Consider the following 26,945-nt stretch of genomic DNA (forward strand, 5'->3'; position numbering starts at 1 on the left):
CTGTTACTCAGTTCCAGCTGCGGACACATTCATCCCATAAAGACGTGCAGTGACTTGTTTCAGTTACTCATCGCCGTCACACAGTAACACCAGACATGAATTTAAACAACTGGTATCATAGCGGTTAGGTTCGAGCCTCCCCTCCGGCTGTGCCACCCTTGAGCAAGGTACTTACCCTAAAATTGCTCCAGTAAAATTACCCAGCTGTAAGTACCTTAACATTGTAAGTTGCTTTGGATAAAAGCATCAGCTAAATGAATAAATGTAATGTAAATGTAAACACTGCGGAAGTAGGTGTAATTAATGCGGTCCCACCGTCCTATTGAGTGTGTTTTACTGACACCTATTGGCTGGTCGTGTAACTACAGGTCTCAGTTGCTCTGCAACAGACGGTAATTTTAAAAAATGGTCCTATGAAGGAAAAAAAAAAAAAAACTTAAAAATAAACAGACTGGGAGATGTGTGTATGGTTAGAGATACGTGACTTGACCGTATGACCGTATAACGGTATGAGGAGCCAGTGTGTTGCACTATCAACGACCGCTCTGGAGAACGTTCACTCGCACAGCGCTACGCCTCGCAAGGCGCTACACAGCACACGGGTCCTGACATTCACAGTGTGGCGCACCCTGCTCTGGACACGGGGAGAGGCCAAACACACACACACACGCGCACACACACACGCAGATTAATCTCAACTAAACTAAAAACATCGAGGCACCTTCTTCTTACTCTTCTGAGAACAGGTTCAGGAAATGTGGGAGGAGGAAAGAAGAAACACAAAGTGACATGAGCGCAATGTGAAACAATTTCCCTACGGCGGGAAAAGACATTATTAAATTTTAATAATGTATTTAAAAGCACCAAAAACACGTGAAAAACAAAACACGGTCAATAAATGGTGGCAAGAAGACTCTCAAGACAGAGAACGGAGCGGAAAAGACAAACGGCTTCTGCTCTCTTCTCCACCGTCGGAAATGTCCTTTTTTACCACGTAACCTTTGACCCGTGGCGACACGGAGCTCCTGGCCCCTGTCCCGCGTGCTCTAGATACGGACCGCTCGGGAGCGCGTTCCAGCATCAGGCAGACACGCAAGAATGTCGGCCAGCTCAATAAATCAGTTTGGATTCATTTCCTGCCCTGGAGCCGGGGGGGACGCATTACCACGGTGACCGCTGCGCCCCCAGCTGTCTACGTTCCCTGATTGCGCCTTGCGGTCGTAGATAGGCCTCACGTCCCTTTTTCGTACAAGATCCCCCTAACGTATCTCACGTCGGCCAGTTGGGGACAGATGCCCCGTAAAACACTTTCCGGCAATTATCCGTCCGGAACGAACTGTGCTGGATGAACCGTGTTGATGAATTGACTCGCAGGAAAATCAAAACTATTTTAACTTCTTGTCAACGTGGTCGTTACGTAACTGCGAATCCGGCGACTCCTCACCTGTAGCGCCTCTAGAAACAGATGTGCAGGAGATGTGAACCGCACATGTTCCAACTCTGGTCAGTGTGGGGTGCTCGCTGACTTACCTTAACTACTTTCTGAAGTTGTTACGTAATAATAATAATATTAATAATAATAATCTGTGTAGCCAACATGTTTTCCGAAAGCTACTTCCAATGATTTTTTTTTTATATTAACACAGCTGAGTATTTTTACCGTAGCAATTCAGGGTAAGTACCTTGATCAAGGGTTCTACAGCAGCAATATCAGGAGGTGGAATTCAAACCTAAGTCCTTTAAGTGCAAAGCCCTGGCTCTCAAACCACTATGCCACCTGCTGGCTAATCCCTTCAACAATCCAAAAAGTGTAATTCGGTATTTAGAACCTCAAGTATTAACTTTGTCCATTACTGTCTAAAATAATGAGGCAGCAGGGGAGCGAAGCATTTAAAGCTGCTGCCCAACCCTCAAAGAACCCAGGTTCGAGTCCCACCTGCTGCTGTACTGAATTGCTCCAGCAAACAGTCCCCAGCTGTGTAAATGGTTATGTAATCGTAAGTAACCAGCTAAAGATCTGAAACACAGAGTTACGGTGTGGTTTTTTTTTCTTTTTTTTTTTTAAACACTCCCTGAAGGTAAGGAGTGCTCCCTACATCTGGACCGGCGGTCCACGCCCTGGGAACAATACGCGGGACGGAAGGAGGGGGGGCTTAATCCATATCCAAATTTAGCAGAATGTCAGAAGAGCCCCGGAGCGAGGATTTATGAAGGACCGGCGGCACGGGCGCGAGAGAACGAGCGCGGGTCCACAGAGGAGAGGTCCGCCACACAATGGGAAGGGCCTCCTTCCTCGGCGTGACTCGGGGAGCGCGGGGCCGCTGGACGCAATCCGTCATCGTGGCAGGTCCAGAAAAAGACGGAACGGAAGAGAAGCTCAAACAATGGGCTCCGTGTTTGCGCCGTCTCAGCATCCCGCCTTCGGCGTCCTCCGCTGTCCTCCCCCGTCCACAGCCGAGGGGCCAGCGGGAAGGAGGCGTCCGTTGCCCCCGTTGCACCCTACGGTCAAGGAGGACTTCTCATGGCCCCCCTCACTGCGCCGGCTGCACGAGTGCGCTGCTCTTAATGGCCTGGTCAGCGGAGGGAGAGTGACCTTACAACCCGCTGTCCACTAGTCGCCTGGCTCACTAGTCCCCGTTAGTCATCGCTCACTCATCCTTCCGCTTACTCACTTATCCTCTGGGGTACTCACTAGTCCTCTAGTGCACTAAATACTAGTCTAACTCACTAACTAGTTCTCAGAATTGCCCACAAGTTCTCTGACACACTAAGTAGTCCTCTAACTCACTCACTAGTCCTCTCCCTAACTCACTAGTCCTCTAACACATTAGTCCTCCTGTATGCTTACTAGTCTTCTCCCTAACTCACTAGTCCTCCTACTCACTCACTAGTCCTCTGACACGCTAAATAGTCTTCCCGCTCAATCACTAGTCCTATTGCTCGTTCGCTAGTTCTCCAACTCACTCACTAGTCCTCCAAATCACTCACTGGCGCTGTGTTACACTAACCAGCCCCCGCTCGGAGACTGTTGACGCCATGATGCCGCACCACAACGTTATGGATCATGACCTCTAGGCAACCGCCCCGGTCAGCATCACCGGTTCACTGTGGCTGTGTGGCTCAACTCCAGCAGCTCAGTCTCTGTATTTCTGTCCCAACACCGCGGTAAGTTCTCCAGGACCAGGGTAAATGGGGAAAAACACAAATGGCATTCTCCTGAAAGGGCCTCTGAGACATCGGAACAAACAGAGAATAAACTAAACACACCTGTAAACACACCTGTGTTGAGTGAACTAAATCAGCGCTTCTAGATCAATGACATCAGCGGATACATTGTGTCTAAATTTATGTCAGTTTGTCCTTTGTTCCTCTTCCATTAATACCTGAACAATGAGCGTTCATTAACACGAAGACGTGTATTTAAAAGGAGCAAAGACACATTGAGGTGGAGAGTGAGGTGAAACCACAGTTTACCTGTTCTGTCGTTCTCTGATTTCATTGGATTCAAGGAGACTTTCTAACCGGACCGTGACTCAAGGAGCGATTCCCTTTCCCAGCGCGCCATCTAGTGGCTCCCTCTGAGATTTCCTGCAGGCACAATTGCTCCAAGACGCGCACGCACACACACGCACGTAGTGCTGTCCCGTGGTCTTCACCAGCATCCTCCCCCCTCGCAATGGCACCGCCCCCTCACCTCATCGTCGTGCACCAGCTCCTTCTTCACCACCTTCATGGCGTAGATCTGGTCGTTCTTCTTCAGTCGCACCAGGAGCACCTTCGCGTAGCTGCCGCGCCCGATGACCCGGATCAGGTCGAAGTCGCCCAGCCCCAGGCCCTGGGAGATCTTGATCCCGTCCAAGCCGTCCACCACTGTCTTGAGGTCCTGAAGGGCCCGAGACAAGGAGAAAGGAGCAGTCAGTGCCCCAGTACGGTCCCAGCAAAGTCCGACTACACACCGAGGAGAGTCCTAGGAATCAACTGGTGGAGCCGCAGTTGCTCGGATTTACATTGATTTACAGTACTTAACAGACATTTTTACTGTGTCAGCGTGTCCAAATGTCCACAACCTAAGGTGGACCCATCATGTATGCACCACATATGTCCAACTGAATGTCCCCTTCCACAAAACTCTGTCTGGCGCACACGGGCTTTGAGGACTCAACATATACACACACACACTGAGGGGAGCCCACAGATCTCAAGAGACAAATAACTGACTGATGATGAACAATTAATAAAAAAGTTTAAACTGGTCCACTCACCTCGGAGTCATCCTCAGTCTTCTCCAGCTGGCGGCTGTGCGCTAGGAAGGGGACTGCGGGACAGGGGACACACATGCAGATCTCAGGACAGAACACCATGAAGCTGAACGGCGGTCCGGTCACAAGGCAGCGCGTCCCGTGTCCCACGTGTCGCTTAATTCGCTTCTATCACCGCACACCATCGTGGTTCTCAATTGGCGGCACTATCATTGTCCTGGCAGCAGGTGGCGCTGCAAGGCTTTGACAGCGACACGGCAGTGGCGCTCCACCCCACCTCCTGCTCCTCAAGTAGGTCACCCTGTCACCCAACTGCACCGTGTGACCCTCAGAGATAGGGGCACGTACATGTGTTACTCTTTGGGAGGGTGGGGTGTGTGTGTGTGTGTGTGTGTGTGTGTGTGTGTGTGTGTGTGTGTGTGTGTGTGTGTGTGTGGTGCGCGGGCGGGCGGGGGCTACAGCAGGCCTACTTCCATCTGTGTCATCAGGGGGGAGGTCCACCTCGTTGCTCCCGTCGTCTGCTGGGGGCTCCTGTGATGGCATGACGGGATCCTGTGGGGGCGGGCGGGCGGGCAGGTGAGACGGGTTGGTTAATGGCAGGCGGACGGTTGAAACAATATAATCTTGTTGGTTATCATATCGTTATGGTTATTATTCTGCAGCTTAGTCATTGCAAGAAATGGTCAAGTTCTCGGTCATTACAGTGCAGCAGGAACCGTATTCAAGAACGGTCGAATGCCAGTCAGCGTGTACAGGCGTGGTCATCGCACAGTCGTCGCTTTACCGTACTCACCATAGGCCTCTGGCAGGTGGGAGGGACGAGCTTGTGGCAGCGCTTATGGACAAGCAGTTTGCAGTTGATACACTTGTAGCCCTGCCTGCCCAGCCCCCATATCCTCTCACTGCAGTGACCGCAGTACGCTTTCTGTGGGGCGGCAGGAGGGAGAGCTCATCAGGAACAGAACCGCCCGCCCGCCCAACACGGTCATGCTCTGCCAGAGTGCGGCAGCACCACCCGCCTCGAAGTGACACCTTCACAGAAGATACAGTGTGCGATGAGCCCTTTGTTCAGGGGGACACGCTGGCTCTTCAACTTACAAACACAGCTGCTCTGTTCGTAACTCGTTTTGTTCATAACTTGAAAGTCACTTTCTCTCCTCATGTCACAATCAATAACAGGTTAATTACACTCAATTTATTCACCTTTAGGTTCTATAAAAACTTGAATAAAGCTAAAAGAAATAAAAATAACTTAATTAGGACTTATTATTATTATTATAACTTTAATCACAGCGAAACTTTTTACTGCAGCTATGAGAACCACAAACAATAATAGTGGGCTTGTTATTACAGTCCCACACCCCTCGCCCTTCTGGCTGCTCTATCGCCCTCTATTGGATTGGCAGGTAAATACAGGTGATGTGCTGCAAACAAAATGTAGAAAACAATAAAGAAAATGCTATTAAAAAAATAAACCAAACAATGTTTAATACATAATTTTTTGCATCTGGAAAAATTCTTAACTCAGCTGTGTGTTTCTTGAGGAGTTCAGTGACACAATGGCTATAAAGTACATGTGCATAATTCTACTCAAAAGTGAGGCGCATATCCTGCTAAATATATTTTTGTCTTGACACATGTACATGTCCCTTTATTAATTTAGAGATGGAACTCTAAGGGGAGCCAAAACTGACTGTATGTTCCCCAGGGGTACAAAAATGCCCAGCGGTTGCCAGCGGTCACATGACACCATGATTACCACGTTCACTGCTATTCTGTGCTTTTTACTGCCATCAGCAGGTGAACACAGGTCATGCTTTCTCTCCACCGAAAACCAATGAAATTCGGAAAACGTGTCTGCGACACGAAATGTCAAACCCGACCATGGGAGGAGCCATCGTACCCCCTATGCGTGAAATGTGGACCGTCCCGTTCCAGTTCCTATAGTGAGGAACTGGCATGTGCACGTGTGCTGACGCCTGACCCGTAAAACGTATGCAGCATCCAGTTAAATTAGGACAGTTTTTAAATAAGTTTTGGGGCAGCTGGTAGTGCAGCAGTTAGAGCTACTGCCTTTAGTCCAAAAGGTCACAGGTTCTCATCTCACCTCCAGCTGTAGTGCCCTTGAGTAAGGTACTGACCCTATAACTGCTCCGGTAAAATTAGCCAGCTGTATAAATGGGGAAATAACTAAGTAGCTTAACAGTGCAAGTTGCTTCGGAGAAAAAAGTGTCAGCTAAATGAAGTTACGTAAATAGTATTTATATTTTCTGTGCTTGGCTAAATTTTCTTCGAGATTTAGTGAAATCATTTTGCGTTCAAACCGTTACGCAGAGGAACAGTCGCTGACTGGCCTCGAAAAACAGCTGAAGGAATAGACAGAGCAGTGTGGGTTGTGGGGGTGTGGGGGGCCTGCTGTCTGGCGGGTCTGGGGTTTGATTCCTGCTTGGGCTGCCTTGCGACAGACCGGCATCCCGTCCTGGGTGTGTCCCCTCCCCCTCCAGCCTTGCGCCCTGTGTTGCTGGGTTAGGCTCTGGTTTGCCGCGACTCCGCTCGGGACAAGTGGCTTCAGACTCTGTGTGTGTGTGTGTGTGTGTGTGTGTGTGTGTGTGTGTGTGTGTGTGTGTGTGGAGGGCACCACAGCAAACCTCCACATCCCTGCAGTGGGGACATCCCTCAAACCCAGAGGGAGTGGAACTGCGTGGGAACGGAGCGAGTGAACGCCAGAGCGTCGCCGGCAACCGGCCAGGGACAGATAATCAATGCGGCATCACTATGATTTCCATCTTTACATGAATAAAGGGACACATGCATGCATATAATACACACATATATGATGAATACATACTATTATTTATTACATAAATACATAATTATTTAAAAATCTTTGTCATATATGTACATATATATATGATATATTGTTTTATCTATAGACAGAGGTCATAAATAACCACTTAGTAGCGTAGTGGTTAGAGCGACTGCCTTCGGACCCAAAGGTCGCGGGGTCGAGCCCCACCTCCGCCTGTAGTAAGGTACTTACCCTGAACTGCTCCAGTAAAAATTACCCAGCAGTATAAATGGGTAAATAATTGTAACCTTAACATTGTAAGTTGCTTTGGAGAAAAGCATCAACTAAATGAATAAGTGCAAATAACTTATTTATGAATTCAAATTTTATTTTTTACGCCATTATTTATGATACCACGTATGTGAACATTACATATGCACAGAACGCAAATTAATATTTCAACAACCGGGGTGAAAAATAAAGTTACTGTCAAAATAAAAGACTGTTAAGAGAACAAATGTATATAAACTATTTACGGTGAGCAGTGATTCTGTTTAGAAAAAAATCGTCTACACAGCTGCAACAGTTCCGAGACACAGTGTTCCCATATGGAAGCATCTTCACGTTTCTCATAAAACTAAGTTTTTTTGTTTTTCTAAAAATTACAATTTATTTTTTGATTTCAGTAGAAAGTTTCGCACCCCCCACATGTCAATACCCCCAGGCAACTACATAGGTTCACCTCATTATAAACCAGGCTCCAGCAGCCATGCAGCAAAGATACACGGAAGTACAGAAAACGGGAATTGTGTGGAATCGTGCGCTGGAACCTTACGCTGTCGGGGTGGGACGGGACACGCGCGCTCATGCTTTCAGGAGACACGATCAGAAAAAACACATTTGACCTTTGACCCTGTACCCGAGACGGCCACGTGGACGCCGAACACCCCAACATAAGAACGGCGCATTAGTCAAGAAGCCATTCTGACGCTCAGATCCAGCATAAAAGCTTTGGTGACTCATTAGAGCATTTTAACGCCACTTCTAACATTTAACTCAGAAATAAACCTTTATCCCAAAACACCGAGACAGCTGCCATCCTTCGTAAACAACAATTGGCGCCCCTGTCCTGCTATTAGCCCTGGACACGGCTCCCGGTTTGTCCCTTAATGAGCTGTTAATTAGATGCTCTGACAATAAAAGAGCTGCATTTATCTTCGTGCTGTTCTTCGAACCATGTTCCTTTGTCTATTTTTAACTGACCCCATCAAAATAAAAAAGAAGAAAAAAAAAAAAAAAAAAAAGGTCAAACAATTCATATCCATCCCCATTCTCACACTCATATTATCCAGTGCGTTGAAGGTATTCTTTGGATTGCATAAAATCTGCAGAAGCAAACTGGAATGAGAAATAATGACATGTCACACGTATAACATCAGTTATGAATGACATTTTGGGGGGGTTGTGCTGTCAAAAGGCAAAAATGCATAGTGTGCAGAGCGCTTTTGCTCTGCGGCTGGCGTTTTCCACCAATCGCTACGCTTCGCATCAGGTTATCAGCGCCTGATTGGTCTAGATCAGGTCCGTTCAGCTCCATAGCCAAGAGGATTGTGGGAAAATAATGAAATAATCAAGCTACTGTGCCTAAGGCTAATCCCGTGATTATAGCAGTATCTTCGATACAGACGTCACTGCTGAAAAGAAGATTTAACACAGCTGAGGAGAAGACAATGCCAAAACAGAACAACAAACGGCGAGGTTTAAAAAAAAATAATAATAAAAATGGTCCTACTTTCCACCAGCGCAAAGGAAAACAGAACATCAAAGGGCCTAGGCATTTATGCAAAGCTCTGCTATTTCCCACTCTTTTGCACAGTGGCTCTCAATTTGTTGTTTGTCAAACTGTAAATGTGTATAGATGCACACAGATTTTAATCATATCTTATATTTAATAACTTCATTGAAACATAGTTAAAAAAAAATAAAAACTGAAAATGAAAGGTTTAAACTAGTCTGATCTTTATATCAACGGGTGGTGGGCTGCACAGAATCAGACGCGCTCCCCACCCAGCGGCTGTGAGCGTGCGGGGCGATGTCCCCACTGCGGGGAGGTGGAGGACCCCCATGCACCCGTGACCCCGCACCCTTCTTACTGGAGACGCCGACCGCACTTCCTCCCCCCGGGCAGCAGGCTGACCAATGAGAGCCGTTTCTGCACAAGTCTCTTTGAAAAGAGTCCTGTCACCAAGGATGGGGAAGAAAACCATGACCTACTTCTGCCTTATGATTCTTTAATACGGCGATCCTCGCTGGGCCCAACTCGCCAGCATCGTACCGGAGTCTCCGGGGAGAGTCAGGCGCACGATCGGCTCAGTACCACAACCACGGCGGTGCACGTCCTACTGGTGGGGACTGACCGCGTTTTTCAAGAAAGCCCTGAATGAACATATCTGCACAGAAGTAAAGCTGAAACAAGGGACACGAATACTGCATGTGAAAGTCACAGTCTCACATTTGGCTTGGAGAAGAACCATCTTTCTCGCCCATGAAGTGGAACTGAGGGATTCTGAAAGCCCGAGCTGGAGGCAGCTGACAGCACCACTCGAGAGCATCCATGCAGGCATCCAGCTGTGCATCTCCAGAGAACATGAATCACCGTATATATTCAATTAGCGTGTCTGCGGTCTCCTTTTACATACGCTGACATGGCGTCGGGGCGTGCCCCTCGGAACAATATCCGGACCGTTGGAAAAGCGAACACACGCTGCACTTTTTTTTTAAAAAAAAACCCTTTCTGCTTTAATTAGACTCCTCCTTGAAATTGACTCAAATCCAGATTTCAATATTGTTTTTTTTTTTTTTTTTTTTTCCTTCTAAATAAAAACAGTCAAGTGGTTCTCTTACCTGCTCATAGACCCCTAAATAAAAATTTGGTCCAAGAGTACATAAACGTCCTCCTAAGAGCCAGCCATTCACTTTTGTCCACTCTAGAGGACGTGCGTTTAAGTGTATCCAGCTGAGTCGTAATGTACCTTATAGAGGACACTATGTTTTACAAGACATGATTGTGGGTGGGGCTTGGACAAATTCCTCAAAATATGCCCATAATATGATACAGGTAATGGATGAAGGTCCCGGGTTCCTTAGGATGTCGATCTATACATGACCCCAAACCTCAGGTCTCCTCTAGCAGACTGTCCGTCCACCTCGGCACTCACAACAGACCACCAACGGTGCGGTGCAGCAGCCAAGGCAGGACAAAATGTGGGCCAGGTGCAGGCAGGCGTGAAACAGGCCAGGGGGGTCCTGAATAATTCAAAGGACCCCCGATGGCACTTCGACCCCCCATTGCCGTTCACCTGCCCCCAAATATAGAGTAACACAGCGCAAGGGAGCATAACACTAAGGCATCTCTGCTTTCTTCAAAATCCTAGAAAGCTTTGTTGACATGACACTCGGCACCGGTAACACATCTTCCACTCTAACATTAAAACAGGCAGGATCGTTTCAATACAAGCGTAAAAAGAGTATAAAACCAATAATACTCATGATGTAAAACAGACTTGACGTGAACCAAAAGGTCTTAATCAGTCTCTCTTGCCATTCGCTTTTCAAACGTTGCTCCCACCCGGAGCGGTCGCTCCACCCGTTGGACCGTGCGGTTCTCAGCGGACGCCACTCACCCTGTTAAAGCGCTTCGCCTGGAAGAGGTGCCCATTGACTCGGTAGAGCTTCCTCCATCTTCTAGCCCCGCGGCGGTAGATCGATTCTAGGAGAGAAACCAAACGGTTGTAGAGAAGCAGCATAGCGAAACCAGGGGTCAGGTGGGGGGGAGGGGGGTCAGCAGGTAAAAGGTCAAAAAAAAAAAAAAAATGAGTCGAACGGCCTTCGAAAATGACCGAGAGGCGGAGGAGGATGAGAAGAATGTCAGCTTCCTGGAGACACACACCCTAGTATCCACTATGCAGGCACGCTGACACACACACTCTCACACACACACTCTCACACAGGGGCTGCCTCTCTCCTCTCGGTCCATAAACTCTCCCCTGCTTCCCACCCTCCCTCTCTCTCTCTCTCTCTCTCTCTCTCTCTCTCTCTCTCTCTCTCTCATATATAAACATAATTGTATTACTGCTCCATAATGTCTGTGTGATTTCAGCCTCGCCTGGGAGACGTGTTCAATATGTACGCTGTTCTGCAGCGACAGTGAAAAGGTACTAACGGCACCAAATAGCTGCACACAAATACACACACACACACACACACACACATATATATATACTGTATACATACGTATACAATATATATGTGTGTGTACATATACGTGCGTATATATACACACACTGTATATATATTAGAAAACACTGCAACTTGAAGAATTTCACAGCGATGATTGTGATCATTTACCAGCTGCTCTTTGGAGACAGTGTAAATGTTACACGTGACCCAGTACGGCACTCGTGTTGAACTTAAAGCGCTCCGGGGAAATATGCGTACATTACATTGGAGTAACGAGGGAGCGGTGAGGGGACATGACCCTCCCACTGTTCGAACAACCATAATGCGCCCGCCCCGATATTTCTTTAAATGACCCCAATAGCAGCCACAGTACCGTTACTTCGTTGGCGGATTATAAGGAATCCACTGCGAATTATCACTGATGGAGGTAAAAATAGAGCAGCATAAAATAATAAAGTTGAATGGAGCTTCACTGGAAAAATACCATCTTTCTCTTATGAGAGCATATTAAACACAGCAGGGATTTTGCATCAGCTGGACACAATCCAGTCAAAGTCCTTCACTCTCAAAAATAATACTCAGGCAAAATGTAACCTATAGACATGGTACATTGAACCACCAAGCATGTCTTAACCTAACACCAGGTAAGCGCCGGAGCACTGAGATGATTGTGTGTGTGTGTGTGTGTGTGTGTGTGTGTGTCTCTCATCGACGACGCCTGGGCGAGTATCGATCCGCTCGCATCGTGTCCAGAAGTCACATGTTCGCGTTTACCACATGAAAGGAGGAGTGTAAGAAAACAGAGAGAAGACCTGTCTCCTCTGCCCTTTGTGCTTCTCTTCACAAACAAACATCTCGCTCACGTCCTCGATGCAGAGAGTATCTAAGGAACATCTGGTTCGACAAAAATACTGGGGCTCCTCACCTTACAAACACAAATGGAACCGGAAGTCTGACCGTAATTGTTCAGTCGTTTTTACGCAAGTCAAACAATCATAGTTCAGTTTATTTGTAGGCTGTACTCTGCGAAGGATGTGGCGATAATAATGAAAAATTAAGAGCATGGAGGTTCTCGGTTCTGGCTTCGATGTGGTGAAACGACCTCCCCCTCTCACGCAGAACTGCTGATTCTCTGTCCAGATTTAAAAAGGGTCTTAACACTCACCTCCTCCAGACTCACTTCGCCCATCATCTCTTAAGTTCATGTAAAGTGTAAATGTTCATGTACTATAACTTTAAGATCGTGGCCGGATAAACTTTTATGCAGCTACTCCTGTAATGTAATGCAAATGTTTATATGCATCTCAAAAAAAAAAAAAAAAAGAAAGAAAATTACTAGGAAGGTGATCAGGAATCGTCGATATTCGGATAAAATTTTATGTTGATACTCGTGTGATGAACATCGGTTCATATGGTGGAAAGAAACTAACTGCACTTAAGAATCACGTGTCTATATCTCACTCTCTTTCTGCTCATGTAATGAACACATTGTATTTTCTATGAGATGTACGTTGCTTTGGAGAAAAGCATCTGCTAAATGAATACGTGTAAATGTAAATCAATAAATACGACCAGATTTTGTGGTTCTACTAATATAGCGTTTGGGTGCATTTTACTGACATCTGCAGGCTGGCGGCGTAACTATAGGTGGCAGTCGCCCTGCAATAAAGTTAATAAAACAGACAATTGAAGCAAATGCAATTAAAAAGCAATAAACTGGAAATTGTTTTTTCAATTTAATAATTGGTAACATCAGAAGCCAATGTGTTCCTATCCCTAAGAGGTCATTTGTGAAATATATCAGCAGGAATAAAAGTGTGCACTGAAAGACTGAATGATACAGAAATTCGGTCAAGAAGCACAAGTGGGTTCTTCTGCAAACCTCCTTTGTGCTTTTCTTCACGACCCGAGGCAGAGAAGTCGATAAGTGGCATCGGGCGCATTGTTGGAGAGACAAAGGGGGGGAGGCAAGTCCATCAGATGGAAGATGAGCACAACCGAGGCAAGTGACCATTGAGAGCTAACATGTGAGGGCTGATCTACTCAAAGAAGTTGCCCTGGACTTTGTCTCCCCCCACTGCCCTGTCCCACCCCACTGCCCCCATTCAACACCCGCCTCCCGTCCCCTGTCCCCGCGGAGACGGCGGTCCTCGGAAATGCACGCAGCCCAGAGCAGCTGGCCAGCCTTGACTGATGCGCCGCTGCTGGGATGTGACAGATGTTGCTCCGTACACAGACCAGCTCGGACATTCTCGACAAGACAGCGCCCTCCTCGACCCGCACCCCACCCCGCCCCGCCACGTTTCGTCTCACACCACCACAGCCCGCGCCAGGATCTCAGGCAGGTGGATGGTCTCTGGGACCCGACAGGATGTCCGCGCGTATCCTCGTATCTCCACGACGCAGGTGCCAAAATCCAGTCCCCGCAGGCGGCAGAAGGAGAAGATTCTCCTCCCGCAGCACAAACAAGTCGATCTGTGTCTCTAAATTACTCTTACAATATGTATGTGAGTATGAATAAGTGTGTGTCTGTGTGTGTGCGTCATTGCTTTGTGGTGGAGTGAGGATGTTCCCAGAGTAGACTCTGAACCACCGCGACCCTTCGTTTACATTCATTAATTTAACTGACGCTCTTGTCCGAAAGAAGTGCATTTCACCAACAGTCGGCAAGATATAGGTGTTCATTGGACAAACACCAACTGAAAATGGCCAAAAGTAGAGAAAAAAATATACCCCGCCCCCCAAATTGTATTATTCATCCCATCTCCTTGTGACCTGGAAATAAATTAAGACTTAATCAAAACACGTTCTGGAGCCGGCAGGAGTGCGACTTGCGGGGGCTACAATTTGAAAGGCCTCTTCGAGAACTACGGTCCTGCAGCGTGAATAAATATCGAAGGATGAGCGTCCAAACGGGAACGCAGATGGAAAAAAAAAAAAAAAAAAGTTGCACTGCTTTGATATACTCTTCCCAAGACTGGCTGTCTCATAAAGGCACGAAATACGGAAAAAGATTTTAAATACTTCAAAAGCTTTACGTTCTCCTCTTTAAAAATCAAAATTTAAATACACTTTTTTTTTTTTTTTTTTTTAAGTGCCATCAAAGTCCTGCGGCGAACCGGAGATGTGGAAGCGGTTTTCACGGTTGTTCCGGCGCAGCAGGGTCATGTGAGGTGAAGAACACCGAGAGGTAAAACTGCGGTACGATGATGACAACACCCTGGAGGGGGTGACAACACTCTGGAGGGGGATCGAGAAGGGTACCGCAGGATGCTGGAGTAATGTCCGACGCAGCACCCGTTACAGAGCATCACTAGGGTGAGCACACACACACAAACACATGCAGTAAACACGCGGTAAAGAACATACCTAGCTACCGCCAAGTACGACTGAAAGGAAATCATAGGGATGTTCCACCCTGTATCTCGCTGACACCTCCTGCTCCGCAGTGAGAGGTCTGATGCTTCGCTCAAGTAACCACTACTTAGTACTACACCTAACTACAGTACCGATCCAACAGTACACTTCGTTTTTACTCATTTAGCCGATGCTTTTCTCCAACGCAGCTTACACTGATTTACCCATTTATACAGCTGGGTAATGATACTGCATTTATATTTATTCATTTATTCTTTTCTCTAAAGCGACGCACATCTCGTAGAAAATACAACGTGTGTATTACATTCGCAGGAATTCAGGGTAAGTACCTTGTTCAAGGTTACTACAGCTGAAGGTGGGGATCGAACCTGCAACCGTTGGGTCCTTACTTTTCTTCAGAGCCGATAATGCTTTATGTTGTCCAAGTTTGCTTTGTGACCATCAAATCGAAAATGTGACTGTAAATGAGAGCTGGTAGCGTAATGCGTAGAGCTACTGTCTTTGAGCCCAAAGCTCGCAGGTTCGATTCCCACCTCCGGCCGTAGTGCCCTTGAGCAAGGTACTCACCCGAAACGGCTCCGGTAAAATTACCCAGCTGTATAAATGGGTAAATAAGTGGCTTTGGAGAAAAGCATCAGATAAATGTAAATTTACAAATTAGACACACAGTTTAAAGCACGATAAGAATATGTACGTATTTTCAAGAAGCAAAACTGCTTCGAGGACACTCATCGACCTCACGGGTACGTCAGTGTTTTTAAACGTACAAAAACAATTCATGAAAGTTCAGTACTAAGTGGCTGCATCACACAGTAGCTGCTTAGTTTGCAGGTCTGAGATCTGAGCGAACAGCGACGTTCAAACGAAGAGAGATAACTGTGGTTAAAACGCAGGACTGCGGAACTGGAACTGATGTTGGTTTGATAAGATGGGGAATTTAATTAAGAGTAAGGAGGATATGGGGAATTGACACGAACTCTCACTGAACGTGAAACAAATTAGATCCTCTGTCGTCCTTTGTGAGAAGCTAACAGAGCGTCTCCCGCGAAGGGGACCGTGACACTGCGGCGTGACAGACCGACCGCAAACTGGAGCATTTAGTTCCTGACTTAAGAGAAAAAAAAAAATCACGAGCTAAGAGCAAAACCGCAGGCAAAGAGTAAAATCACGGGCGAAAAGTTAAATCATGAGCTAAGAGAAAAATCGTGGGATAAGAGTTCAACAATAAACTAAGAGTAAAATCAGGGACTAAAAGTAAAATCATCAATTAAAAGTAAAATCGTGACCTGAGAGCAAAATCACGTATAAAAAGTATAATTGTGAGCTAGGAGAAAAATCATGGGCAGAGAGTAAAATCAGGGACTAAAAGTAAAATCATCAATTAAAAGTAAAATCGTGACCTAAGAGTAAAATCACAAATAAAAAGTATAATTGTGAGCTAGGAGAAAAATCAAGGGCGAAGAGTAAAATTGTGGGCTAAAAGTAAAACCACGTGTTAAAAATAACATCATGAGCTAAGAGAAAAGTCGTGAGAAAAAAGTACAACAATAAGCTAAAAGTAAAATCGATAAAAGTGAAAAAACGAGGACAGAGGAAAATTGCGGCTAAGAGTAAAATTGTGACCTAAGAGTAAAATCATGTATTAACAGTAAAATAACGAGCCAAGAGAAAAATCATGGGATAAAAGTACAACAATGAGGGAAAAGTAAACTCGTGGGATAAGAGTAAAACAATGAGGACAGAGGAAAATCGTGGGCTAACGGTAAAATCGTAAGCTTGACAGCATAGTCGTGGGATAAGAGGAAAATAATGTGATAAGAGTACAATCGTGATCAAACAATAAAAATCCTGAGCTAAGGGTAAAATCGCAGGCTAAGAGGAAAATCATGGGCAAACAGTAATATCGTGAGCTAACAATAAATCCTGTGACAAAAATACCTTAAAATCGTGACCTAGGAGGACAACTGTGATGTAAGAGGAAACCGATGACACCGGATTCTCCTCGCTCTGCTCCCAGCACATACTTCCCATTTGAGATACACAACTACAACATCACTTACAATATTATTATCCCATCTTGCTCAAGGGTGGTACAGCGGAAGTTCAAATTCGAACGGAGGTCAAATCTCGTTAAGGGGCCACGAGACCACCTGGAAGTCAAAGCCGGACGATTCGTCTTCGGGTGTCCGGTTCTTCCGGTGTCCGACGTTCCGTTCAAACGCGTGTAAAAATATCTCGGCGGCTTGGCCGTAACTAAAGTGCTCAAGGTTAAGCACATTTCTCAAGGGTACAACACCAGGTCCTCTCCAGGAAAATCGGCCTCTCACCTGACCGGTTCACCTCCGTCACCGCTACGCCGCCTGCGGCCACAGAAGAGCATTCTGGGTACCGAGAGCGAAGCGGTGAGGGACAACTCGAACCACCACAGTGCCGTCACTGCAATCGCTGTAACGAACGCGGCTTGCCGAACCACGGTTAGCGCGATGGGACCGTGCTCGTTGACCAGCGGGACGCTAGTAAGAAGCCGTGATGAGGGAAACAAAGAAACACGTTCCCGTCACAAGCGTCAAAGACAACAGTCGTCTTCCTGTCGGCCTTCGGGGACAACGGGAGCCAACAGAGGGCGGGGTGGGGGGGGGACCAGTCCCTGACCTGGGGTTAAGAGTGAAGGTAATGTCTCTGAGCACAAGTTCACAGCACAGCATGAAGACAGTAAACAGTGAAAGACATCGCAGGTTTCTTAGCTACACCTCATGCGCCCGGGGTCGACGGTTCGAGAGCGAGCGCAAAGGCAACATGTGGACCGAGGCGGTCCAGTACACCGATACCCCACAGGAGGAGGTCCGGCACGACCACGATTCAATACATACGACATATTACACGTACCAGATGAGAACAGGTCCCCTTTGGCCCACATGGACTTGGGTGGACATGGACCGCTGTTACAGCAACCTGTGGCCACAATGGTCACAGTTCAGTGAGTCTCCACTATATGTGCTCAGCGGTTTATCTGTAGATACTTGATATTTTCATAATCAGATGTAAGAAGAACACGTTTGATCGGCCGAGGTGGATCAGTGCGTCGCCGATGGTGACCATCCCCATTTCAGTCCATATTGTGCATCTCGGCACGCAAAAAGAGGTCTGTGCCATATGATAAAATGCTGGTATGACACATCATTCCTCGCAATCTTTTGGTTTTTTGGTGATGTTTTTGGGTCGCTGATCGCATTCCCAATATGAAATAGTGGCAAGTTGACAGATAAGGGGAGAAACGTGAACATTTAATCATTTCTCTTGGTTCTGTCCATTTTGGAGATCAGCAAGATGGAATTAGAGTATATGGGTGAGGCTGAAATGGGACACATGTGAAATGTGTGTTTAGCACACACCCATGTCTCACGTTTTCAATCCACACAGCGACTAGCTGACAGCAGATGTGCAGCGTGACCGACGGCGACCTGCTCAAACGTGACAGCGAGGCGGTCCGGTCCCATCACCGCGGTACCAAGGGTCACTGGTGGCACGAGCTTCCATTGGCTCCCGCGCGTCACCATGGGAACGCGCCGCACCAATGATAACGGGGGCCGCCCCTCCTCGTTTCCCCAGTAATAATTCAATAACCCCCCGTCCCCCCATCCCCTTGACGGCACTCGATCCCACAATTCCATGCCGTCAATTTTGAGACCCAAGGGGCGCGGCCAAACAACTGCACGGCCTGCCCACTGCTTCCATGGCAACCAAGCCGCAATAACAAAGGAGTCTCATCTAAATAAAGCCACGTGTTCAAAACCAGGAAAATGATTACAAATTACCAACATTATTATGATGACATTTAAGAAAACAATATGTCAGAGAAGGACCCTTTTTCCCCCCCAACATTATTATTTCCCACATACAACGCTTTTCCACATTATCCAGAAAAACTTATTAAAACGCATTAAGATCGCTGTGCACGTTTGTTTGGCATTTTCATACATCAGAACGTTTGTATTATATCCATAAGCTGTGAGCGGCCGAGCGTGGCGTGCATTTATCAGTAACTTGACTTGCAGTGCATGTGGCAATATATGCAACGAATAACAACTCAAGTGTAAAATCATATCCGACTAGTATTTGTACCATAAAACACAACTTACGTTTTTCATTTGTACTCTCTAAACTTTTTCAATATTTGTCCATCTCATAAACGCTGAAGGTGTAAAACATGTGCTTCCACTGTGTGACTCTTGTTTTTACATGATGTGTCAGTGTGCGGGGGAGGTGCGTGGTGTGGTGGGGGGGCAGAAGGGTGCAGGGAGGCCCGTGATTCCATCGCAACGTGATCAAACGGTCGTCGAGGTCCAAACAAGTGGCCGTCAGTTGTGGAGATGCCCACCTGAGCGAGCGGGGTGGGGGTTTAATGGAAAGTGTGCCCCCCACCACCACCAGCGCGCACGCACGCACGCACAGAGCCAGGTTAATTAAGGAGCAAAGGGTCCCGCTCTTCAGCGCGGCAGTCCCTCAAATCACGATCTAATCCCGTTAACTCCTAACCCCCGGAGGCAGGAACGGGTGCAAATCGGAGAGCTCCGTTTCCATGACGACCCAAATTTTGTTCCATTTTTTTTTCCAGCCCCTCCTCCATCGCATGGCTGACACTTATTGCATGTTGAGCACCAGACCGCCGGCACCGGGGGCGGGCGGCGCATGGGCGCCTGCGCTGACGACTTCATTTATTATAATGAGCAGTAAACTTACGCGGACAATCGGGATTAACACCTGGGCGATTGCTCGCATGAGTCGCGTCCTCCTGAATCGTGGCAATTGTTTGTTTAAAATTCCACCGTCTGAAAATCAAAAACAGCGAAAGACTCCTTTTGATGAAGATGTTCACTAACAGACAGGCCCTGAATTTGCCACCCCCACCCTCTCGCGTCAGCTCCCCCCCATATTAATAATAATTTTCTCTTTTAGCTCTAATCTAATCTTATTAATACTTCCATTACTAGTGGGGGGGGGGGGGGGAACACAAATGGGGGCATTTCCAAGGTACATTAAAATGCCACCAGCAGCCCGGCCCAAATTACCGCGCTGCCACCACAGGTGACCTCCCAGCGGCCCCGGTCTCCATCAACACACGGGCGCTTGAGATGAGACGACGCAGAAACACTCTCGATGTTCTGGCCCTCGCGGACCCCCGCAGCACAGACACCTTTAGCGAAAAGAGGTCCTCGAAGAGGTCAGAGAGCTACACCTTGCAGCACCTCACAGAGCTTTAAAGAAAATTATCGAAAAGAACAAAACGGCCTCGAGTTCACCGACTCCTCCCAATGGTCAGTTCACAGACTGTCGAAGATACAAATATTTTCCACTTCATTTCTTTTTAATGACATGTTCTCTACTTGACAGTTTACATGTATTCATTTAGCTGACGCTTTTCTCCAAAGTGACTTACAATGTCAGTCTGCCTACAATTATTTACCCATGTTTACAGCTGGGTAACTTTACTGGAGCAATTTAGGGTAAGTACCTTGCTCAAGGGTATTACCGCCGGAGGTGGGGATCGAACTCGCAACCTTTGGGTCCAAAGGCAGTGGCGCTAACCACTACGTTACCAGATTTTCGAAAACTCCTGTTTGTGGCACAGTGAACGCAAGCTGTGATTACCTTCCAAGGCAGTAGATGGCAGTACAGCACACACAAAAAGAGTGGGGGAGTGGAACTGCCTTCCTTCCCCTCACAACGTTGCTCATATCAATTGTTCGCATAATCGATGTTACAGCTATTCATTTAACTGCTACTTTTCTCCAAAACAACTTACAAAGTTAAGCTACTTATAATTATTTACCCATTTATACAGTGGCAATTTTACTGGAGAAATTTAGGGTAAGTACCTCACTCAAGGATACTACAAGTAGAGGTGGGATTCGAACCCGCGACCATTGGGTCCAAAGGCAGTAGCAGTCTAACCACTACGCTACCAGCTGTTGCCACGTTACCGCGTTCCAGCGATCGATAACGGGACAATAACCGCTGGACAAATTTATCGATTTATAGGGCAAATCTGTCAACAATGGGGGTTGAGCAGGAGAATGGGGACAAAAGGAATCGACACTTTCACTCATTTTGAACTAGAGTTCAATGTGATGTTGCCCAAAGTCATTAAAAATAATTAAAATTTTAGAGTTATTTATTTACTGTAGCTATACCTGTTTTTTTTAATGTATTATTTATCACAATCTAACCTGTGACTAAATCAAGTTCTCATTTTACTGGGGCTTGTTGGTAAAAGTGACTCTGGATTTACCACAAATTACAAACAAACTCCTGGTGCCCATTGTGACCATAAGCCAAAAACCTGGTATTTTATAGTAGGGAGTCCAGTGCTTTGCGATCTCGGGATTTCAGCTGAACTCGGCTTTTACTCGAGGACGAGTTCATTAAAAGGGAGAAGCTGCGTGTCTCTTCGGACAAAGGACATGGTGGGCATCAGTAAATCATTAAACTGCTTATAACCTAAGGTGAGCGGTTAGAGAGCGAGAGGAGACAACCGCGTCTGAGCGCGTGAGTTATTAAGGGGGCGTAGGGCTATATGTTATTGAATCCATTATTTCTGCATGTTCTCAGATCGATACCACTCTAAATTCATGTCGGACGCACGAACGGTCTGCGGATCCGTCACTTTTCTTCACCTCGCCATCGCCGAGCGCGGCACCCCCACGCGGATGAAACTGGTTACCGCCCTCTCCATCGCCCGGTCAGGAAAAGGCCGTCGCCTGATACAAGCGGCCTTGCGGTTCTCCGCATCCCGGCTTTTGCGCAACTTTTTGACAGAGACTAAAGAGCGCGGGCGACCGTGTCGGAGAGCGCGTTTACTCGAGGCACCCGGCGCAACAGCGCCCCCTCCGCCCGCCAGCTGATCTCAAATAAAGTAGCACAGGTGTCGACGGGGAGGAGCTCCGCCTTCGTCCGCGTTCGCTCACCTGCGCCAGCGCGCAACTCGAAGCCCGACGTCCTCCGGCAAGCCCCCGGAGAGCCGCCGAAGCGGCGTGCCCCATTTTCCGAGCTCAAGAGCAGAGGAGGAGAGGGGGAAGGAAGGAAGAGACCGAGCGCCACGCGTTTCCGAGGACAGAATGCGACAGAGCCGTACCTGGAGAGTCCTGACGATCCATGAGAAACCTGGCCATTTGTATCGGCGACAGCGGAGACGCAAGGAAGCGGGGGATCGGGGGCGAGCGGATGGGTCCGACGAGCGCTTTCGGACCAAAGCGGGCCAGTTTCTTCGCCTTCAGGCTGGTTATTTACATAACCCTGACTCACTTCCATACATTGTTGCAGCGTCTGGCAGGAAGGCGATAATCACTGAGCGCCACCCACTTCGGCGGCGCCCCCAGCTTCGGAGGATGTGGGTCCTACCCATAATAGGCGGCGTTAGCAGGAACGAGAAGCGGCGGGTGTCCAAATGAGAAATGACTGGTCTTCAGGAGGTCTACGTGAACAAATCTCGAAGGGATCCTTCACGTCGGGCCGCGCCGAAAACGCTCGTTCGCAAACGATGAGGGGAAACGGGTCTTAAACATTACATAATGCGAACAGCTCAAAGACCGCGGTGCGAGGAGCAGCCACTTATCACTTACCCGGCTACCTTTACAGACAGCAATTTTTCGTAGTTATTACTCGTGCGTTTGTTCGAAGGACCCTGGAAATAGCGGGAAGAGTTTACCCTCGAAAAATATCAAGATACTGCAGGTTAATACAGAGCAGCGGAGCGCCGGACAAGTTAATGATACGGTATTTCAATTGTAGTTAACTTCAATGGCCAGCAATTGACACAGAAGTTAAGGAACCAGAGTTGGGAAGGAGGATGTGCTTTACTACAGTACTCAGCTTGACAAATGAGTAAAAAATGTGGAAATGAAATGAAAATGAGAAGGTTTGAGAGCATGAAGGAGAGAACACAGGGACTCTACCGTGGAGGAAGGGCGACACTTCGGAAATAGCAGCGACCCCTCCCACTGCCGCTGGCACGGCAGTTCCGGTGTGACCCATCGGACCGGGGGCACTGGTGTGGGGGGTAGGGTATTCCCCCACGGGCAGCATCAGCCCGTCAAGCTGGCCGATCAGCATCGGTGCGGCGGTCACTCTGCTTGAGCGCTCAGGACGACGTCCCCGCCCTTCCTCCAAATACCAGGGTAGCTAATGTAGAAACAATGTACGCTGCTACCAGGTCCACCCTGTGTTTTTTATCTGGGTCAGCACCGCAGCCCTCCCCTGTATCACGACGAGCGGTCGCGCTGCACCTAAACTATACCGACCTCTGCTTTCGTTGAGTGTTCTCTCCGCACAGTCCCGTGGGGCAGTTTATCTGACATTTCTCCACAGACACGATTTCGGGGTCTTCCGCAACTCTGCTTATTTGACCGGTGGCTCCTGGCGATAACGTGCCCCTCTCGGTAGCCGGTCACATAGCAGTAAACGGCTTTTTAGAAATATTGCAGCAGCAGGGTGGGCAATGCCTTCTTCCCATCACCCTTTGCTGCAAAGTGTATTAGTGATGTATGAGCACTGCTTCGGTGTGTTCTGTAAACGTTTCTACTAAATGTTCACTGTGTTGGCGTTGAATATGCTGTGTCAGTGCCTGCCTGCTACGCAGTCTGCATTACACTGGTATAAGAGCATGTAATGAAGCGCAGGTGTGAAACATTAACAAACCTTCCCTGAGTTGTTTGTTCTCACACTGGTGTCAGAAGTGGGATTGAACGCTGGGCGATTTCGCCAAAGACAAGACGACACAGTCGCCTACATCAGGACATATAATGAAGCGGGGCTGCAAAACATAAATGAACCTCCGCTGCGTTGTAGTTCTCACATTGGTGTCAGAGGTGGGATAGAACACTTGTTCATGGATGAACCTGGCGAAGAGAACGTCACCGACATAAAAGCACGGAATAAACAACCGCTGAAACTCCTCGGAGTTGTCTATTAGAATACGTGCACCACTCCAAGTAGAGCAGAAGGTGGCATGGTAGTTAGGGCTTCTGCCTTTGGACCCAAAGGCTACAGGTTCGATCCCCATCTCCGGCTTCAGTACCCTTACTTACCCTAAAATTGTTCCAGTAAAATTACCCAGCTGTATAAATGGGTAAATAACTGTAGTTAGATCAACCTTGTAAGTCGCTTTGGAGAAAACCCATCAGCTAAATGAGTAAATGTAGCTGAATGAACCTTTATTCTGGATCCTCGCTGGAGTTTTGTTACCCGAATTCCTAAAGTGATGTGCAGCTGTTTCAAATGGACAAAGTGTAACAATCACAAGCTCTGCAAACAATTTTGGATAAGTGTGTCTGCTCAGCAAGCAAACTGTATACTAATCCAATGATCTACAATTCTGACAGGAGGAGTCCTTGTCCAATGTGTAATGACTTTATTAACAAATATGACGAAAGGATATGACGCTGGAGGAGGTCTCCAGTAAATGTGATCACGCGCAGAAGCAGCCACACCTGTGGGATGGACGTTCCAAATCCAACAAGGGACCCAACGTCTCGCCTGAGGAATTCATCATCACGGCCCTTTTGGAGTGAACGTGGTTAATAAAACCGTAAATTATGCGAGTGTCTTTGGACACGTTGGGTGAGCTGAAGGGATAAGTCACGCAAAACTAGTTTTTATCCATTGACTCCTCTTTGTCGCGACAGCGACCAGGCTGTACGAGAACCAGTCCACCTCGGAACGATTACATCGCATCAAGATTGGAACAGAGCGACACTGAAGATGCACAGTGGAGGGGTTCAGGGGTCTGGGCTTCCAAACAACTTGCCGGAAAACATCACTTAACGTTATTACGTGGTTTAGGACGCATCCATACCCACGGATACCTGCATGGCCATGTCGCACCCAACCACCCTACAGACAGACACCTTCTTAAGAAGAAACAGCTGTGAACAGCGCCGTCGCTGGGGATCAAACTGTCATCTGGCTCCCCGATGCAGAGCTGTCAACACATACTGCTGCTGCAGACGCTTCGGAAATGAATCTGCTTCACATTCAAGAGCTGCCCAAAGACGAGTCCCTTTCATCCCCATCGAAAACGGCCCGCTTGGGGCCACCCACGTACTGTATAGCACATCCCTTGACCACTCTCCACCTCACCCGACCCTAACTGTGCTCACCCAGCCATCATCGCTCCAGCTCCCGCTCCGTCCTAACACAGTGTGCTGGGATGCAGGCGTCACGCGAACGGATGACGGGAGGCGAGCGTAACGCGACGAGGCAAGAGGATCACGTAATCCGCCGAGTTTCAGACTTTTCCCCCGAAAGGACGGACAAAAGTCAGATGAAAACGAGGGCAGCAGCTACGGTGGCGGTTAAGGAGCTGATGCTAGAAGAAAGAATGTGCAGCGGATGGGAGGAGTCCGTTCAGCACCACTCGCTCTTCAGTACATTAAATATGTCGCAGTTGGTGGAAATCCATCGAGAGCAACCCAACGAGAGACCCAAGACCCCTGGATTTACCCTTGACCCAGACTGCTCCGTGAGACCATCCATCATTTTACACTGCAATTATGAGTCATGTAAGTGAGCAAAAAAGTGATTTATACTCTTAGGTTTGCACACTGCGGTACTTAAGCTGGTTTACCCATTTACACAGATGGGTAATTTTTACTATATCAACTCGGGGTAAGCCCAACTCCTTCAGCTACAAGGTGACCAAGGCTCCAACTGCTGTGCCACCTGCTGTCTATGTAACGAACAACATGTAGAAGTCGATCGTGATTTTTTTTGCTTAATGCAAGAGAACAGAAAACAACGTTTGCTTTTAGAAAAAAACTCACGCACCCACACAGACGGGGGAGTTAACAATGTCCACCTGACTGTCCACCTAGGGGAAAAGGATGCTCAACAGGGAACAAAGTCGCACGGGGCAACAGAAACAAACTGAGGTACAAGCGGTTTAAAACAGGGAACTGTTCCAAGAGCAGCTCAGAGTTTTTGGGGGGTTTGGGGGGGTGAAGAGAGCAGAGCGGTGCACTTGACCAGGTCCACGTGTTCCAACAGTGGGGTCCAATTTGACCGCTATCAGTCCACCTCAAAGGGGTCAGTGACGGGGGTCTTTCCCTAGCAAGAACAAGAAGGACGAAACTAAGCGCGAGCAGCATATCGCACGGCGAAGACAGGAAGTCAGTAAGGTATGAAGAAGAGCGGTCACGGTGCGTTTCTGGGTCGATGAAGACGTGAGGTTCCGCTCTGTGCGACGCCTCTTCAGAACTGCCACCGCCAGAGGGTCGCTCACGTGGAGAAGCTCCGCAGATGAGTCCCAGAGAGGGGCGGCAGGAGGAGACGGGTCGTGCAGAACCTCCCGAGTTTGCCAAGACGCAGAAGAAAAATCGTGATGGAGCCGTTCGGACGGCGTAACCCCAATCAGTCACTCGGCGCGACACACACACACGCGTCTGAGGACGGGCGGAGACAGGGGGCTCTTCAAAGAACCGCGGAGACGTGCCGTTCTCCGGCACGTCCCTCAAACCGAGCGACGGTACAAAAGGAACCCCCCTCGGGGATAATCCCCACGAAACCACCTCTGCTGAACCCCCACCTCCGCAACAAGAGAGGTACGCAAAATGACAGATCGCCGAGCCCGTCCCGTGTCATGTCGGACCCGCAGCCGCGAGCGGATGTTCTGAACGCGCATCAATAGAGGGCAACGACGAGGTGGGCGTCCGACGGGGGACAGCGCGAGAGCGGCCGCGAAGGGCAGGCGGCGATTGAGGCGCCGTTGCCGAAGACGCGCGAGCGGCTCGGCGCCGTATCTCGTACCGTGAGCGCCGGGAGAGCCAGCTGCGCGACCCCCCCCTCCCTGCCCCCACATCACGCCCACCCATCCGCCAGGGGCCATGCAAGACGGACGGGGGTCTACCTTTGAGGCGCAGGTAGAAGACCAGTGTGAGGAGCATCACGCGGGCGTGCGGACTGGCGGAGCTCCAGCTCTCATGGCAACACGGCGCTCTCTGCAAAGTCGCGCTCCGCTGCCGTTAGCGTTGCCACCGCCGCCTGCCCTCCTCCTCCTCCTCCGCCCCCCTTGTGCAGAGCTGCCTCGCGATGGTGGTACAGCAGCGGTGTGTCTCCCCCCGCCCTCCTCCCCGCTCCAGCCCCGCTCTGAGCATGCTCAGTCCGTCCCTCCGGCCCCCTCAGCCAACCGGATCCTCGGCCGAGGACCCGCCGGAGCGCCGTCTTGCAGGAGCGCGTTCAGGATTCCCGCTCCCTTCCTCGGCTCGCTTATTTATTCAACAGCGTCGTCG

General features: G+C 48.4%; 1 protein-coding gene across 4 annotated transcripts in view; it reads right to left on the reverse strand.

The window, feature by feature from the left end:
* The window catches only part of prkcz (protein kinase C, zeta), a 121,117-nt gene that overhangs the window by 25,260 nt on the left and 68,912 nt on the right, over positions 1 to 26,945 (reverse strand). For 3 of the 4 annotated variants that reach the window (XM_018736585.2, XM_018736586.2, XM_018736589.2), the window contains 5 exons: positions 10,731 to 10,816; positions 5,053 to 5,184; positions 4,730 to 4,811; positions 4,263 to 4,315; positions 3,695 to 3,883 (listed from right to left, as the gene is read on the reverse strand). In XM_018736585.2, the coding sequence (XP_018592101.1) occupies positions 3,695 to 3,883; positions 4,263 to 4,315; positions 4,730 to 4,811; positions 5,053 to 5,184; positions 10,731 to 10,816 (542 nt within the window). Of the gene's footprint in view, positions 1 to 3,694; positions 3,884 to 4,262; positions 4,316 to 4,729; positions 4,812 to 5,052; positions 5,185 to 10,730; positions 10,817 to 21,796; positions 21,823 to 26,945 lie in introns of those variants that run through there. The other variant, XM_018736587.2, reaches the window with a different exon arrangement.

The sequence above is a fragment of the Scleropages formosus genome, chromosome 2 (genome assembly GCF_900964775.1).
Source record: "Scleropages formosus chromosome 2, fSclFor1.1, whole genome shotgun sequence".
Lineage (NCBI taxonomy): Eukaryota > Metazoa > Chordata > Actinopteri > Osteoglossiformes > Osteoglossidae > Scleropages > Scleropages formosus.